The following is a 17,700-nucleotide window of genomic DNA, read 5'->3' as shown; positions in this document are numbered from 1 at the left end:
GAATTCTGAGCTGGATCTGCTCAGCAGTTTGAGCTTGCCAAAGAGAGAAGTATCCTCATACCTTTGGAAATAAACGTTGTTAAATCATTTCCTTGCCCGAGAAGCTCAAAGTAACACAAGGCCAAGTATCTCTTCACAGTTCCTCAAACTGTTACTCTTGTCACTGCTTTTTCTCAGCTAGGTATCTTCAGACTTTGATGTTTATTTTTAATTCTTTGCTCCTACTCGTCCTGGAGTTTTTATTTTCTTTTTAATATTATCCATTTGATGCTTCTGGGTTTCCCCATCTCTTACATGTTTTACCACCGAGTGTGGGGAACGTGAGTGAAATGGGACATTAGAGCACAATGTCTGAGTTCTGAAGTGCAAAACAAGAATTATTTTCTTTCTGCCCCTTCAAATTGTCAGTATTTGTGGAGACAGACACTGTGCCAGCCTGGCTGGCAGCTGTGTGAAGGTGTTCATGACCCATCTTTATCTTTGTGAGATATGTAAGGCAGAATGCCAGATCAGTACCAGCTCTTGTAAATGTTTATGTGAGAAACCTCTGAAATTTGCAGAATAACATGAAAAGGAATAAAAATACTTGTCTGAAAAATAGGACCTTGCTGTCGTTGACTGAGCAGAGTTGGAAGCTGATTTCTCGTGTTGTAATTTGTCAGGGGTGCTGGAAATGAAGGTGAGCAGCCAGAGGGAACCTGTGCAAGGATCAGAGAGGCAGAGAGAGTTAATAAATAGTGAGGGAACTGGAAAGGAAGATTCTGGTTGGATTTGGGCTGGATTTGGGCAGAGCAAGATGAGGTTTGTCACGACTAATGAAAGGATCCAGCCGGGAGGGAAGCCCGGATGAGGCTGTTTACAGTCTGCACACACTGTTACAGTTCTGTGCTAAAGGCTGGCTGTGTTCAAACAGAATGGGGGTGTATGGGATGTATGGAACCTGGACAGGCTCCAGCAGGAAGCTGGCATTGCCCTCACTGACCAGGCAGTGGATTGATGAAGAATAATCTGTGTCTGCTGCAGACATGTGAGCAGATGCTGAAGAGAGACAGATGCTTTTACATGACAGGTCATGAGGTTGCCTGCAGAGAAATAAGAGTTGAAGTCAAGTACTTACATCCACAGTTGCAGAATTAAGGTAGTAGGACAGGGAGACATGAGCAGAATATTGGTGGTAATTCTATTGGCAGATACAACAAAAACTTCCCCCCTCTCCCCCAGTCTAGCAGAGAGGATAAACAAGGCTGTAGGAGCCTGGGAGATAAAGGGGGGACTGCAGGGGCATGTAGGGAGGTCAAACCAGGAGAGTGTGCAGGCACGTGGATGTGCCTGTAACAGGAAAAGGAGGCTTAGAGGGAGGGAATATTGTACCTCAGTGTCATTTTACATGTTGTGCTACAGCTGATTTTGTCTTGAAAGAAGTGAGGTCCTGCACAGGACCTGTTCTAGTTCCCTTCACACCCTGTAATTGCCTGTGTGTGGTCACGTGTTTTCCTCTCCTGTTACCCCCTTATCTCTGCTGCTTTGGGCCAGTTCCCTTGGGAGGAGGAATACACCCCCACCATTGATAACTTCATGTTTTCTTTTTTTTCTCTGCATTTCTCACCTCTCACACTGGCCATGACTATAATCTCTAGTGCTGCTTGTTACCTTCCTCTGTTGGCAACTTTTCTTTGTTTCCCTTTTTAAAAAAATTATATTATGGTGGTTTGGCTGTGATCACACTTGGAGTTCTCAGCAGGAGGGTCATTAGGCTCAGTGTTTTCCTGTGTGTTATGTAAAACTTGTAGGTTAGGAGGAGGTTTAAGTTGACATTGTTGGATGGATGAAGTTCCTGCTTGTGCTCCACACCCCCCTCTCCCTCATCCCTCCACCTCCAGCACAGAACCTGGAGACACAGGCAGGATTTCTCACAGCAGTTGGTGTGGAAGTTTCTGTGTCAATGAAGATTTCAAGATGATCAGTTGTAACACAAATCCAGCACTGTGTACACTTCAGTTCTTGTGAATGGAGAAACAGCCTTTATAGCATCATAGAAAGTGAGTGTGGATTGAACTTTCAGCACTTGAGTTAATGATCAACTTTTGGGTTTGACTGAATATTGAGAAAATAAGGAGCAGGTGTAACTTGACTGAGAGAAACTAGAAAGGACCTGGAGTCAGGCAGGAGTTGGCCTATATTTGGGTGTGATGTTCAAGTGGCTGCTCTCCTGATCCCATCTGCCTCCGTTAAGGAATCTTAAACAGAAAAGCTCTGACTCAGGATATCTCTAAGCCACATGCTGTGTCTTGGAAGCCACTAAGGAAGAGGGCCAGAGAGTTTGTGGGAAAAACACTGGGGTGTGCTCCCTACATGGCTGTTACTGGGCAGTGAGGCACAGCACAGTGGGCTGGGGCAGCTCTGCTCAGAGCCAGCATTACTGTCCTTATTCCTCACTAAAGCTTTGGAGGTGTAGCAGAAGTAATATTAATATATTTATGTGTATGTATGTGTGGATATGCATATATATAAACTATATATATTAAATATATATATATATATAAAGTCCAGTTAGTCACCTTGAATCTGTTTATGAAAACTGCACGTGAAGCTGGTGAGGGAGCCTGGGTTGGGGTCCATCAAACTAAGATTTGTGCTTTGATAACCTTAAATTCCTTGAGCATCTCTGTGCCATGGAGCCAGTTGTTCAGTTAATGGTGAGTGTTCACCAGCCTGTGACAGGACAGTGATCACACCAGTAAATATTTTACTGAGCTGACAGCTGTGTGCTGGAGTTGTAATTTCTGTGGAAGTACATGTAGGAAAGACAAATCCAAGGTTTTGTTTTTGCTGTCCCTGGGCCTCAGGAGTCCCTTGGAGTGTTCAGGGGTAGCTTGCAGCTCTCACCATGTGTGTGAGCCAAACCCACTGGCTTTGTGATGCTGCTCCTTGATTAAATGGGAAGCACATGATGATTCGGGCCCATCAGACCATCACAGAGTAGGGAAAGCTGTACTGCAACAAATGCAGTGTGAATTATGGAGCATAATAAATGTTAATGGGGAGGAATTCTGTGAGAACTTGTCACTTGGGTATGAGTTATAGGTAGTGTAACAGATGTATAGCTACTATAAAGCACACAGCTATTGATCTGTAGTATTGCTTTAACAGAGGAACTGTTGGTTTGAGTTTGATTTTTTCTTTTTAAGAGTTAAATCCAAATTGCCTCATTATGCTCATAGTCCAGTGTGTAAAGATTTGTTTGATGGAGAATTAGGGGGGAAAAAAACCCAACCAGAACAGGAATGATAAAGTATGTCAGGTATATTTTAAGATATGTATGTATAGCTTGCTGTGTCTGATCCTTTCCTAAGCTGATTTTGTCTATTGACTGCTCATGGAAAATGCAGTTCAGAAGTGTAATTTTACAGGTGATATTTGTGAGAGGCTGCAGATGAAAGTGCTTTGAAACACAGCCATTGAGGCAGGGGTCAGCAGGTCTGGTGGATCTGCTGGGTCTGGACAAGAGGTTGAAAGTTTGCTCCAGGTCTGATTACATCCTTTGAGCTGTCAGAGAGAAATATTTTCTGTTTAAAATATATTTATGTCCCACTTTTTGCTCAGAGCCATAATTTACGTGCTCAAAGCACTGGGAGGGGTGCAGGGTTTATTCAATGTGGTTGGGTCTTCAGCAGCTGAAATTACACCCAGCCTCAGGCATGCTCTGACTTTCACAATGAACCTGTCTGGATTTTTGCAGCATTTTAAGTCTTCCCCAATCAGTTTGTAGTTCAGTGTTTGCTCATCTGCAGCTGGACAATGCCATAGAGGCAAAGTAGTCATTGGTTGTCAGCTAAGCAGGGTTGTTTGGAGCCTTCATAGGATATTCAGTTTCTGACATCCTATATGAGACAAACTGTGCTGGCAGCTGAAGCAGAGCTGGTTTTCTGCTTTGTAATTGCCTGGGCACCAAGAACTTCAGTCGAGCTGCTCTTGGATGTTAATGATGTGTAGGGCCTGACTAATCCAGTGTGGCTTAATGAGCCCCGGGTGACACCGAGGGAAGCAGCCCTAAGACCACCTGAACCTGAAAGTAAGAAACTGTTGATAGAATCCAAAAACTCTCCAGAAGAAACGAAAGTGAACTTCATGTTGTGCTAAAGAAATTTACTGTAAATGAAGAGCCCAACTGTAGGCTATTATAACCTCTCAACACTTATTTAAAGTGACCTACTTTTCTTTTAAAATCCTCCTAATTCAACTACTAACTGGTAAAACGATGTATTCCGACAATATAATCCTGAAATCTTTGTGTAGACAATGCTGACATGCCTCATTTTGAGCCCATTTAAGACCCGTTAACATGTTTCAGACTAGAGTAACCTATTAAATAAATACATCAGGAAAAAGCTTTTACTGGTAATGGTTGTTTTGCTTAGGTGACTATGGCTGTAACGTATTGGGAGTACATCTGGTACTTCAGTGCTTATCAGTGATCTTTTTTCCTTTAGGCGGTTTCCTAGAAACATGATTGCTTGCCGGTCCTGATCTCGCAGCTTTGTGAAGACTCCTTCGCTGATAATGTCAAGTTCAGGCTACGCTCCGAACCAGGGAGGCTTCAGCGCGGAGCAGAGCCGGTACCCCCCGCACTCGGTGCAGTACACCTTCCCCAGCGCCCGGCACCAGCAGGTGAGCCCGGGGCTCAGCCACGGGGGGAGCAGGGCTCTGCTGGCCCAAGGGACACTGTTGGTGGGTTTAAACTAACCTAATACAAGTCCTTCGTGTTGGAAAACAGCAGGGTGGCACTTAACTACCTGAAGGGAAGTTCTGGCCAGGTGGGGTTGGTCCCAGGCACTCAGCAATAGGACAAGGGGGCTCAAACTCTGCCAGGGGAAATTGAAGTTGGAGAGCAGAAAAAAATTCTTTGCAGAGAGAGTGCTCAGGGATTGGAATGGGCTGCCCAGAGAGGGGGTGGATTCCACATCCCTGGAGGTTTCTAAGCTGAGCTTGGCTGTGGCACTGAGTGCCATGATCTGGTAAAGGGACTGGAGTTGGACCAAGGGTTGGACTTGATGATCTCGGAGGTCTTTTCCATCCCAATCCATTCTATGGATGTGGCACTGAGTGAGAATCCATCACATCTTGATCCAACCCCACTGTGACCACATGAAATGCCCTGGGCTGGTGATCACAGTGGGGTTGGATCAAGGGTTGGACTTGAGGATCTCGGAGGGCTTTTCCAACCCAATCCATTCTAAGATTCCATGACCAATATGCCCTGCTGGGGAGAACTGCTGCCAGGGCTCTTAGAGAAATAACTGAGAGGTGATTTGGTTTGCTTTGCCCTCCTTTTTCCCCTAAACACTGCATTTTGCTTCTTCAATATTAGATATGTGTCTGCTTTTTTACTTTTTTTGACAGAATACTGAGTTTTTTAATTCAGTATCTTCATCACAGCAAATTAATACAAACTCCCTGGTTTTATTGTTGCTCTCTCATGGCTTGAATACATTCAATAGGGGTTGTTTTCATAAACTTTTCATGCAGTATTGGGCTAGATTCTCTGTAAGTAAATGTGGTACTTGTCAAAATTGTGTGCAAGGTGAAGAATGTGTAAAAACTTGTGTTGCACTGATTTTTTTTTTCTGAAGTAGCTGTACTGGTGCTCCCAGCTGTTCTGCTGGCCAGAGTGGCAGCAATGGATTTCTAAGGGTATCCCACTTTGTCATTTCTGCTGAGCATTTATTCTCCCATCCTGTGCTCTGTGTCATGGTGGGCTGGGGAGGACCAGCTGTTGACTTTACAACAGTTCAGGTTTCCCTTATTTTAATGAAATTCTCCTCCTGCTGCAAATACTTTCAATGTTTTGTTCTACTTAAATGTTTTCAAAAGGAAATTTGAGAATTGGAGCTTTTTGGCTTTATATTTATTTTTAGATAATTTATAAAAGCTAAATCTTATGGGTAATGATTTATTAAATATCTTGTAGATTTTCTCTTTGGTTAACGCCAGCTGCATATAATTTTAAAAGCAAGTATACACATATTTACAAGTCAATTGTCTTGTACCTCACTTGGATTGTAAATTGCATCAACTGGAAGATACATGTCTGACTCTTGGCCCTAATCAATAATGTTGGATATAAAAATGTCTTGAGGTGATAACACAAGAAATTGTCTCAAGGTTGCTGAAATATTTCTTGTTTGACCTCTTTGCAGTTGGATGTGCAAAACTGATTTTAAAGGATATTTCCTGCTGCTGCCTCATTTGTGTCTGTTAGTTGGTACTAAGTTAGGTGGAATTCTCAGCAGAAGTATTTGGCTCTTTCAAGCACATTTAAAACTTTAGAACTGTCCTTTACAGGCATCATTTTTTGAGCTGCAATAAGACTTTGGTGTTCTCTGCATTCGGTGTCTCTGGGATGACCGTCCCGTGGCGCTGAACGCTGTTGGGCGGGTCTCTGTGCCGCGTTAACCCCAGGGCTGTGTTTCCTTTAGGAATTCGCGGTTCCCGAGTACCGATCCTCTCACCTGGAGGTCAGCCAGGCCACCCAGCTCTTGCAGCAGCAGCAGCAGCAGCAGCAGCAGCTTCGGCGCAGGCCTTCCCTGCTCTCTGAGTTCCACCCGGGCTCTGACAGGTGAGGGGGCTGGTTCTGAGCTGTGTGCACACCCATCTCCTGAGAGATTCTGTAACGTTAGCTCTGGTGTTTGAGTGGAGAGGCTTTTTGCATCGCCCAGGTTCTGTGCCAGTGCCTGGAGTGTCGGTCCTGTGTGAGTGTTGCAGCTGGTGTGCAATTCCTCACTCCCTCCGGCTTAGCTGATACCTTTGTTTCTCGGGCAGGAAGTGACTGTGCTCCACTCTCCACACCTCTCCTACCAGCACTGCCAGGAACTGCCCAGAATCCAAATGCACTTTGCAAACCTTTTAGCGCTGCTTAGGCTAAAAGTGTGTCAAGTTTGTACCTTTGGGTAGTTTAATTTTGCTGAGTAGAAGCAATGAGTGCTGGAGTTGTTGCAGTGTGAATGTTTCCTGTTCTGTTCCCTGCAGACAGGTGGTGTCTGTGTGGCTGGGCAAGTAAAGAACAGCAGAGCTAATGGAGTATTTGGGTTGTAAGACCTGTAAAACATTGAGATGTGGCACCAAATGGACCTCTGGGCACAGAGAACTAAGCCCAGTGCATGGTGCTTTTGGCAGGGCACTGGAGTGTCATATCATTTGTTCTAAATGCCCTTTTTGTCAGTCTCATGTACCATTCCTGTCTGGTGTAAGTGGATCCAACTGATCTGGGGCCAGCAGGTGACCTGAGGACACGTCTAGTGCACAGCTACAGGGAATCAGATGTTGTAATTTACTTTCAGTTTGGTGATATCTTCCCTCTCAGTGAAATGGGTCATTTCACTGAGGAGATGGAGGAATGTTCAATGTACATCATTATTACTGTGCTGGCTGTAGGTTCAAGGAAGTTTTCAGACAGTGTGAGTATATGCTTGAAGAGTATTGAATGTACTCTGAACATGAAATTTAAAGATGAAAACCCACTGCAGATTAGAATAGTGGATTGTAGTACGTTAGCAGGAATATGCTTCTGTTTAGGGGAGAGGTGAAAATATGATTTATGCACTCAATTCTTTAGTGTATTAGTCTGCTGATGTGCAGTCATAAGCAAGTGTTACTGCCTGTAACAACCTCTTTTTTCCTTGTACTCACTGCTTGTAAAAAGCTCTTTTTGCCTTGGACTCATAGTAAGTATATCTGCTAGGAGCAGCTTTAAATGCTGGATTAGTGCTCGCAGTTTATTTTGGCTATAACTGCCCGATCTGGATCTGAACAAATACCCCTGATGAATGTTATGTAAATACTGCTCTGGCTTAAAATCTCATTAGGATATTCCCGGAAATAACTTGATGATAGTGAAATCTGGGCCTTGCATGTTGCCTTCATCTTGTGTCAGCAAAATGTCAGTAAGGCTCTGTTTCAATGCTGAGAATTGTAGCAGCTTTTAGAGCTCTCAAAACTCGAGTTTATAGCCATAGTAAATCACCCTCCCAGAATGTAAATTGGTAAAGGCTTATTTGGACTACAGGAAACTGCTGTCATCTCTTCAGTGGCACTTCATAGGAAGACGCTGGAGAATATGAGGCTCTTTTGTGGCCATCCTGTGCATTGCACTGTGAGGCAGTGAGTGATGCTGTTCCTGTGCATTTCTCTGAGAAGGAGGAGTCTTTAAATGACTCATGAATTGAATCAGTGAGTGTTTCTGTCATATAGTAGCATTTTAGTAGAGATCAAGTTCCAGATAGACTCATGGCTCATCCCAAGTGTTCTGTGTATGTTTAAAAATTACTTGGCTGCAAAAAGGAAATAATGGAGCTGTTGTGGCCTTTTCAGTGGAATATAGTGCTGTGCTTTTTCTCATAATTTTTTTTTTCTGGTGTTTGTAATTTGAATCAGAGCTTTGATTTGAACAATATCGTTGTAGCAGTGCTGAGTTTCTTTAAGGGTTTGTTATGATAGGACCTCCTTTAAAGAGGGTCTTTCGAGGTTCAAGTTCACTTTTTCCTTTCCAATGGATCTTAACTGTTGTATTTTTGAAGATCATACTTAAAACCTTTGTCTGCCCTACTGTTTAGAGGGAGCTTCGCTAAACTGAATCTCCTGTATACTTGGAAGGGGCTGAGGAACACCAAATATTTTTCTTGTATCAAAAATATATATTTTAATAGTTTATCTCTTCTATATAGGCCTCAGGAAAGGAGAACTGGATATGAACAGCAATTTCATCCAGGTCCATCTCAGCCAGATCATGATTCACTGGAGTCGAAGCGACCACGTCTCGAACAAGTCTCTGATTCCCATTTTCAGCGTGTCAGTGCAGCTGCTGTCTTGCCTTTAGTACATCCTCTGCAGGAAGGGTTGAGATCTGCAGATATTAAGAAGGTAAAGTCACTTTCTGTTATGATGATGAACGTGTAATTTTCTATATTGCAGTGAGCTAATAATTTTTTCTGTTAGTTAATTTTTTATTTGTTTAGGCTCTTTCTTTAGTCCCAGAAATTTACTTTTGCACATTATCAGAAGCTGTGATTGTGAGTCAGTGTTGCTTTTTTTATGTAATCTGTATCAAACAGTGAAGAGACTGGAATTCTGAATTGCCACTACTCTGTTCAAGTCACTCAAACCTCAGTTGTAAAATGATTATGGCATAGTGCATGAGATATTTCTGCTTTTCAATTGAAAGCTGTTGGCAAATACATACAAGTCCATTTTTTCTGTAATGAACATTTGTACTGAATAGTCAAAATACTTCCTTCCACCCCCTTTTCCCTTTTAAGCATTTGAAATGAATCTGCTTATTTACATAACACTAATTATACTTGTCACTGTCTCATTTTGGGTAAATCTGGGACAGTCTAGTTTGGGGTGGATATTTTCTACTGTAAATATTATATATTGGAACTTAGTTCAAGAGAACTTCATATTTGTAACCACAACTAACTCCAGATGTGCTTTATCAAGCTGGTCATGGATATCTTCAAGAATATCCTCATCAGTTTATGTGCAGGGTATTGAGTAATGGCTCTCAAGTAGCCCTTCCTTTACAAATAAAAGTTACTGTTTACATTTATGAAGACATATTTTAGAAAGGGAGACATTTTAATCTTATTTTGCTTTCAAGGTAAATGTTGCAGTAGGGTGTTTTTTTAAAAGGTGGACTTTGAAATTACAGTATCATAAATGGGCTGTCAGTTAATTCTAAGATATTCAGAGCATTATTGAAACTTTCACTTGGCTCCTTAACAGAGACACAGATAACTGGAAGTTGTTAATTCCTGGGTGCTGGTTTGGTTTCTGAGCACTCATTCCTGGTGTGACTGATTTCTCTCACTCTTCCACCCTGTCTCCTGTCCCATGGAAGGACCCAGCTTATGGAGGAAAGCATGAGGGACCATCTTCTCCAATTTCTGGTCAGCCTTGTGGGGAGGACCAAAATGCTTCACCTTCCAAGCTGTCCAAGGAGGAATTGATCCAGAGCATGGACCGCGTAGATCGGGAAATCGCGAAAGTCGAGCAGCAAATCCTTAAACTGAAGAAAAAGCAAGTAAGCATAGGAGAGCTCACAACTGCTGTTGCTATTGCCACTGGAAAAGGTGTGGAAAGACTGCAGTTGGTGGTGGTGAATGTTCTGGTTACATGGACCAAATGAAGAAGTTAAAAAGGGAAGGTTATGTGTACAGTTTTGCCATTTCAGATATGCTGCACATTCTGTAGTTTTAAGCATTTTTGCAAGTAGGAGAAAGCCACAGCAGCAAGAGCTGGGTTTGTATTTGAAACTGCTGTTAGATGAGTGGTGGAATAAGGGCACTGTGACTGTAATTTCAGCTTTAGAGCTGCCTGCTGGCTGAGGGGAGGATATCACCTTTCTTCTTTCGCAGTCTGTGCAAGGGGAGAATCCCTTGCCTGCATCTCCCAAAGCAGAGCTTGTACATAAGTCCCTGGATCATCTGCTTTCACAGGAGCAAGGAATTCTAACATTTGGAGCTGAGGTCAGCCTTGGGGGAAGTGTAGTAGGAGGGGTGTGAATAAACACAGAGAGCAGAGAAATAAAGGAGGAAATACCACTTTTTTTTTGTATGGTCCTGACTACACTTTGCATCAGAGAACTGAACTTCAGCCATTGGAAGCAAAGGAAACATTTGCTGGCAGTAGCTGTTGCCTTCCCAGTGGCTGTTGTGGCCAAGTAAACCCACCCTTCAGTCAAGGCATCTGTTATTCATTGACAAAAACAAAGTCCTTGTTTCCTTTTCCTTTTCTGACTTTCAAATATCCAGATAGAAATGGTGCCAGCTTTACTTTTTTTTTTTTAGTGTGAACTGTGGAGGAAATGAGAGTTATGCTGTAGGATTTGTTAACTTGTTGATCCAGGATAACAGACAGTTCTCAGGAGCTGAATGTTTCTGTGGTCTGGAAACATTTTATTGTGTCTGCATTTTATTGACCTATAAAGTGACCTCCAGCAGAAAAATAAGTTTGTCACAGTACCTCTCTGTGTGTTCATGATGCTTATCTTTTGTTCATTCACTTTTCCACAAATTCAGCAAGTACTGTGCACCTCATCTGTGAAGGTTCATTTGTGCACGTTTGTACATGATTTGACTTTAAAAATATTACAAAGTTGCTGTTGCAATAATTGAGCCGGTGCCTCACAGCACTCTGCTCTCTGTTAGGGTTTGAGTTCCTGAGCAGCAGGGCAGCCTGTTCTGGCCAGCACTGTGGCAGATGCACCCCTGGGGTCGTGTTCTCTGCTGTGTCTGTGGGGCTGGTGTGGGTGAAGGATATTTAAGAAAATGAGGATGTTGCTGAACCAGATTTATTTGATGTGAAAGCACATCACAGCAGAGTAGGAGGTAGGAAAGTATTACAGGGTGGGGTTTTGCTGTTGGTATTTTTTTGTTTGGTTGATATTGTAAATGTCTTGGAACTTAAGTACATGTGGAATGGTTTATTTTTGCTGTGAAGTTCATTTAGAATGATGTTCTCTCTGGAGTGTTAGAAGGACTTTTGTACCTTTTTAAACAATACAACAGTAGTAATGATGGCACTTGAACCTCTACATGTAGAAAGGCAGTTCTGTGGCTTATTTTCTCTGTGAGAAGACAGGTTTGGTGTGACTGTTCTCCAAAGTTCATGTTTTTGTTTCAAGTTAATAATGATAAATTATGAAGTGTCAGTGGCTTTAAATGTCAAGCTGAAACAAGTCTTGTTTCAACACTGGTGAGTCTTGTAAGCACTTAATTTGGGTTACCAACAGTACAAACCCCAGTCCTGTTATCATCCCTATGGGCATTAAAACCATTTCATTCATTCCTTGGCAGTGAAAAGCGAAATGAGAGGCAGTGCTAACTGTTGATCAGCTCCTGTTTCTCTCTGCTGACTGATTGCTGCCGGGTAGCAGGGTGCGGGTGGCTGAGTCGCTGTCTCTGGTCTCACAGCAACAGCTGGAGGAGGAGGCGGCCAAGCCGCCCGAGCCGGAGCGGCCCGTGTCCCCCCCACCGGTGGAGCAGAAGCACCGCAGCATCGTGCAGATCATCTACGATGAGAACCGGGTGAGTGCTGCCTGCCTGGCACTGCCCACGCTGCTGCAGCTCAGCAGGTCCTCACCTGCTGCCCTGGGCCAGGTTTGCTTCTCATGCTTCACTGACTTGCCCACCCTCCTGTTGATACTCATTTCCCTCTCCAAATGATGTACACTTGTGTGACCTTTTGATTGTTGGTCACTGGATCTCTCTCCTGTGTGAGCAGTCAGGGGAAACAGCTGTGGGTCTCACCCTTAGGCCCCTGTACTGAGATGGATAGATACAGGTACCTATGAACACACACACACACACATACATATATATATGGTTTTGTAGATATATGAAAATTGCTTCAGAAGTTTGTGCTGAAATCTCTATTCCTTCCTCACATGAATTCTGACAACCTTGACTGAAGATTCTGTATTCAAATGAGGTGCAGGGGAAAAACTGCCTATGTTATAAGATTCTGTGCTTTCTTTATAAACTCTGACTTCTGGCACTTAAGATTTGGATAAATGGACAGATGTGAAAAAGTAGTGTTAGGTGAATTGTGATGCTGTGTTGTTTAAGTGGTGAGAAAATTCCAGGAGCTCCATAATATTGCCAACAGTAGCAAAGTGCTTCCTGCCTTTTTTTTTAATCATGGCAGTTTGAGATTAGGGAGTTGGATGTCTGGGGGTTTTGAAAGCACTGTGGTCTTCTGTGAGAGTGTACATGTTTGTTTAATTTCCCAGTTTTATTTTGTAGTTCAGAGGGACAGCTTACTTCTATTACAATACACTATTTTTTTTAATTTGTGGAGGTGAAAAAACCCCTGTGTAGCAGCTGTAGATTTTGTACAGTAGAACTGTGCCCCAAGGGTTCCATGCAACCTGTTCTCCCCTTCCCACAGGCAGGGTGTGTATATGTACACATGGATTCGGATTCACACTCCCAGATCTGGCAATTGGAGAGTTTTAGCCTCTTTATTCCATTTTTCAAAGCCAGCTATACTTAGTTTTACTGGATACCATTCTTCCTCTTTATACTTATTTGCTGTATTACTTACTAAGTGCCTGTTCTTTTTGAACTGCACAGCTCAGTTTCTGCTTTCATGCTCCATCAGCTTCCAGACATGGAGATCAGAGCAGTAACTGCACAGTTCCAGTGCAGGTTTCTTTATTTGCTGAGGCAACATTGCAGAAGTAGGTTAAGAAGGATCTCATATGGTCAGGCAGGGGTTTAGCAGCAAGCAGGGAGTTCAGACACACATTTGACATTAACTTCAGAGGATTTACTCAGACCATACCAAAAAATCTTATTTGCAGAAAAAAGCAGAAGAAGCTCACAAGATTTTTGAAGGGCTTGGTCCAAAAGTTGAACTGGTAAGTTGTGAACTTTTGGGGTTTTTTTTTCTTTTTTTTTTCTGTTTTCTGTGCTGCCAGTTGCTCTGACTCTGTTGTGCTGAGCAGCTCTAGTTCTGTGATTATGTATAAAAGAAGTGAGTGTTTAAATGCACTGGTGAATTGAGGCTTGAGTCAGTTCATTGGCTGCAGAGATGTCATTTTTAAAGTACACTTGAACCTCTTTGAGGGAACAGTTTGAAATGTAAAAGAATGAAGGACTGCTGTATACATAAGTAGTTATAATCTAATTTTAAGTAACAAAATCTATGCTTTGTGTTGAATATCTTGTAGTCCCTTCAGTTTGCTGCATCTCAGATTGAGTGCACTGTTGGCAGAATACTAAGATATTGTTAAATATATTGCATCTACTTTTGGAGTTACATTCATTGAAAAGTACTGAGTGACTGAGTGTATCTTTCTGATCCAAAATTGCAGCCACTTTACAACCAACCATCAGACACAAAGGTCTACCATGAAAACATCAAAACGTGAGTGCCTTGTCCTTCATTGTGCCATTTAAGGGGTCTAAACTTCAACATTCACTCACATTTTTCATTGTTGTGTTTTCCAAATAGGATGTGTGAGCTTTAATCATAGTTAAAAGCTTCCAGTCCCTGTAACTTTCTGATTTCTTTATTGTAAAAAAGTTTTGTAAGACATGTATTAGATGTACTGAAGGCAGAGGGAAACCCTGGTTTTTGTTCTTCTTTTAAAGATAAATTATAAAACTTAAGTTGGCTGTCCTTTAAAAACTTGTATAAAGACAGTAATTCTTGCTCCACTCTGTCAAATAGAGCTGAATAGCAGTTCCAAAGTACTTATTTCTTGAAAAGAGTATTGTAAAACTCTTAACTTTAGGGCTGAATTGCAGAGACTTTTTTCCCTTTAAAGCATAATATCTTCAACCAAATGTACTCATTTTTAACATATTATCTCTCATGTGGCAAGGGAGTGTACCTGGCTTGAAATTAGAATCTTTTGTGTCTCAATTGCTTATTCCAGCCATCTCCAAGAATCTCCTCTCTGAAAAAGATACAGTATTAGGTGATTTAGATAACTAGACTTGGTTGGTAATTTTCCCCCTTTTCTGCCCCTGAAAATGTTATTCTCAGTAATGACCTGGCATCTACAATCAGTATGGCTGCTGGTGAGCAGTTTTGAAGGGCTTGATTCTTACCCAGTTCACTTTTTTCCCTAATTTTGTTTTCCAGAAACCAGGTGATGAGGAAAAAGCTGATACTGTTCTTTAAAAGAAGAAACCATGCAAGAAAGCAACGGGTAAGGCCACCGTGGGTTTGGGACAGGAGCACGTGGTTGGCTTTCAGTCTGGATCCTTGTCTTGCATTCCCAAATTAATTAGAAAAATAAGATCTTAGGCTAAAATTCTGTTCATTTATTTGAATCCATCAGATCTGACGATTTCACTTTAAAAATGTAATGAAGTATTTTTCATCTTATGGTCCTATTTCTTTTATATAGGAGCAACTCCCTACATATTGCTGAGATTGAGCATGTACTGCAATTATTCCAGCCCCATTTTGCAATTAAACATTTAAAAGAAATAAAAATTAAAACATTAACCCAGTTCCTCTAATTAAAAGCCTGCTACCCCAGATGATGGGAGATTCCTGGAAGGCAGTAATGACAATTACCAAATATCACTGGGATGTGCAAGCTAAAGAAATAGTGTGTAATATTCAAGATCTACATTTTTTATGTCCACTCCCTCACCTTCCCTGTGCTGGAAATTGGGTGTGTGTCCTCCCCAAAATGGCAGCCAGTAGAGCAGGGAGGATCTGCCTGTTCATTCCAGGGGCCTGCCCTGGGTGCTGATCCCTTGGTGGATTCAAGGGTTGCTTTTGGGATCTCACAGGAGCAGAAGATCTGCCAGCGCTACGACCAGCTGATGGAGGCGTGGGAGAAGAAGGTGGACAGGATAGAGAACAACCCCCGCAGGAAGGCCAAGGAGAGCAAAACTCGGGAGTACTACGAGAAGCAGTTTCCAGAAATCCGGAAGCAGAGAGAACAGCAGGAACGATTCCAAAGGTATTGCCATGGATTTGGAATAGTCCTGCAAAATATCTCTTGGGTCCTGGCTTTTAAAATTATTTATAATTTTATGGTCAAGTTCAATGGTCAAGTGTTATTTTCATCACTTTGTTCCTTGAACAGAGTATTAGTGTATCAGGCAGTATAAAGTACAATGTTCTTCCCTTCCTTTGCTGTGTTTCATGGCATTGAGCTCCAGTTTCACTTCACATCCTAAGGATCTTCATGGCTTTATCTGCCCACTGTTGTACATCTCTGTACATCCCCCTCTCCTGTCCCTGCCCATCAGCTGTGGCAGCAGTGACAGCCCCACTGGTTGGTGTCCTCTGGGCTACTGGAGTGATGTCCTCATCCTTCCTTCCCTGTCTGCCTTTTTAGATCTTGAAAAGTTTTTGGAAACCTTGTATCTTCCAAAAGAAACACAGGAAAAGGGCTGATTAGCCCAGGCTAGTTAGGTTGTGGTGCTCAGTGAGAGTTAAGCTGCTCAAAAAGAGGGTTGTGGAGTTGGAATGAAGATAATTGGAGCATCAGCTTCACACGAGCCTGTTCATTTGGGGCAGACACTCTGATTTATTCTTAGTATTTTTCTGTCACTGGGTGTCTGTGTTACTCCTGTGCTCCATGATCCCTTTATTCATTAGCCTACACACTCAAACCCCATTTGTCTTGTAAATTAACAATTTGACTGATCTTTTGTTGTACTTGCCAGGTAATTTATTCCAGACATTTTTGCATTTTGAAATATGCAAGCTACGACAATTAAGTCCCTATTATTTAATTTTAATCTCTCAGACATTTGCCAGATAGGAACTGTACAAGGAGTCTTAAAAGGAATGAAGTGCAATTCATTTGAGAGTTCACTTTATCTGCAGTACTGTAGGCAGTGCTTGAAATTAGAATTAGGTCAAGTTTGATTCAGTTGTGTTGAAATCTGTTTATCTAATGTTAGAAATCATTTTAATACATCTTAGAGTCCAAGCCTCATGAAGATTTAATCTCATCTCTTGTAACCATCTGCCTTCCTCACCTTATTTCATAAAACATGGAAAAAGCACAGAGTTTGCAATATATTGTGAAGGCTGTGAGATGTTGAGGAATTCAGAAAAAAAGGAAGGAAACTTAGAATGGGAACAGCATCCTATGCATAAGAAGCTTTCACTTTAAGAGTATATTATATTTAACAATATAAGAATATGTTCTCCCATGGCATCTTTTCTATAGCTGTGCTGTAATACTATTGCCATGTAAAAAGTAAGGGGTTTTTGTGACATTTTGTGCAAATGGATTAATTCATTAAAATCTTTGAGCAAATGCAGGTTAGTGATTTTTATCTCTGAAATGCTTTTTGACCCACATGTGATATATTCTTATGATGTTCCTAAGTGTAAAGATCAGAATCTGGAAAATTCTTCCAAATTACAGCTCTCCCCATTAACTCCAAAGTTGAAAATTTTCCTTTGCTGTAACAAGTCTCAATGCTGCATGAAAGGCAACTTCAGTGGGCTGTCTTTTAAAAAGGAAAAAATAGGCTCTTTCACAGTGTATCAGTTGCACTAATTAAGGTGATGGTTTCTGTGCCACCAATGAACATTTCTCATGCTCAGCAGAAGTGCATGGATTTATCTGAAACACCTACTTGCAGTGGAATTGGTGGTAACACCTTTTATTGTGTTGACTCCAGCATGTCCTTCCTGCTGAGCTTTGCAAACCCACCTGTAAAACTGAGCAGTTGTTTGAAACTGCAGGACTTGGCAGAGTTTGCACTCCGAGACTGTGCAAGGAAGAACAGTCCCAGTTGGTTTGAGAGGGTGGTAAACAGTATTTTAGGGAATTTTGAAGGTTGTCAGGGTGTACAGAATCTGCAGCTATAGCTGATACCCCCTTTCTCCTTCCCCTCTGTTGTCCCCTCGTTGCAGAGTTGGCCAAAGAGGGGCCGGCCTTTCAGCGACCATTGCCAGGAGCGAACACGAGATTTCGGAAATCATCGATGGGCTCTCGGAGCAGGAGGTGAGGCTGTTGTCTGTACTTTGCTATAGAAGCACAGCCAGTTGAAACCCTTTTATTGGCAGGGAAAGGTCTCTTTAAGAGGGTTTATTTTTTTGATAAGAGGAACCTCTTGGGGATGGTTTGAGAGAAGTTGTGTGAAGTTTGGCTTGAAACAGGTCTTAGAAACACTTTTCTTTTGAGGGTTTGGCTTTCTAATTGTATCTGCC

The 17,700-nt window shown here is 42.1% G+C and overlaps 1 protein-coding gene across 3 annotated transcripts in view; it reads left to right on the top strand.

Moving 5' to 3' along the window:
• NCOR1 (nuclear receptor corepressor 1) overlaps positions 1-17,700 on the top strand; it is a 60,970-nt gene that overhangs the window by 8,916 nt on the left and 34,354 nt on the right. For all 3 annotated transcript variants that reach the window (XM_071574955.1, XM_071574953.1, XM_071574954.1), the window contains exons 2-11: positions 4,491-4,668; positions 6,477-6,616; positions 8,721-8,916; positions 9,896-10,078; positions 11,970-12,083; positions 13,361-13,417; positions 13,874-13,926; positions 14,650-14,716; positions 15,312-15,484; positions 17,404-17,494. In XM_071574955.1, the coding sequence (XP_071431056.1) occupies positions 4,561-4,668; positions 6,477-6,616; positions 8,721-8,916; positions 9,896-10,078; positions 11,970-12,083; positions 13,361-13,417; positions 13,874-13,926; positions 14,650-14,716; positions 15,312-15,484; positions 17,404-17,494 (1,182 nt within the window). In that variant the 5' untranslated portion in view covers positions 4,491-4,560. The remainder of the gene's footprint in view (positions 1-4,490; positions 4,669-6,476; positions 6,617-8,720; positions 8,917-9,895; positions 10,079-11,969; positions 12,084-13,360; positions 13,418-13,873; positions 13,927-14,649; positions 14,717-15,311; positions 15,485-17,403; positions 17,495-17,700) is intronic.

The sequence above is a fragment of the Pithys albifrons genome, chromosome 21, assembly GCF_047495875.1.
Source record: "Pithys albifrons albifrons isolate INPA30051 chromosome 21, PitAlb_v1, whole genome shotgun sequence".
In the NCBI taxonomy this organism is placed as follows: Eukaryota; Metazoa; Chordata; class Aves; order Passeriformes; family Thamnophilidae; genus Pithys; species Pithys albifrons.
Note: the sequence above shows the minus strand (reverse complement) of the source record. Positions and strands in the feature narration are given on the sequence as shown.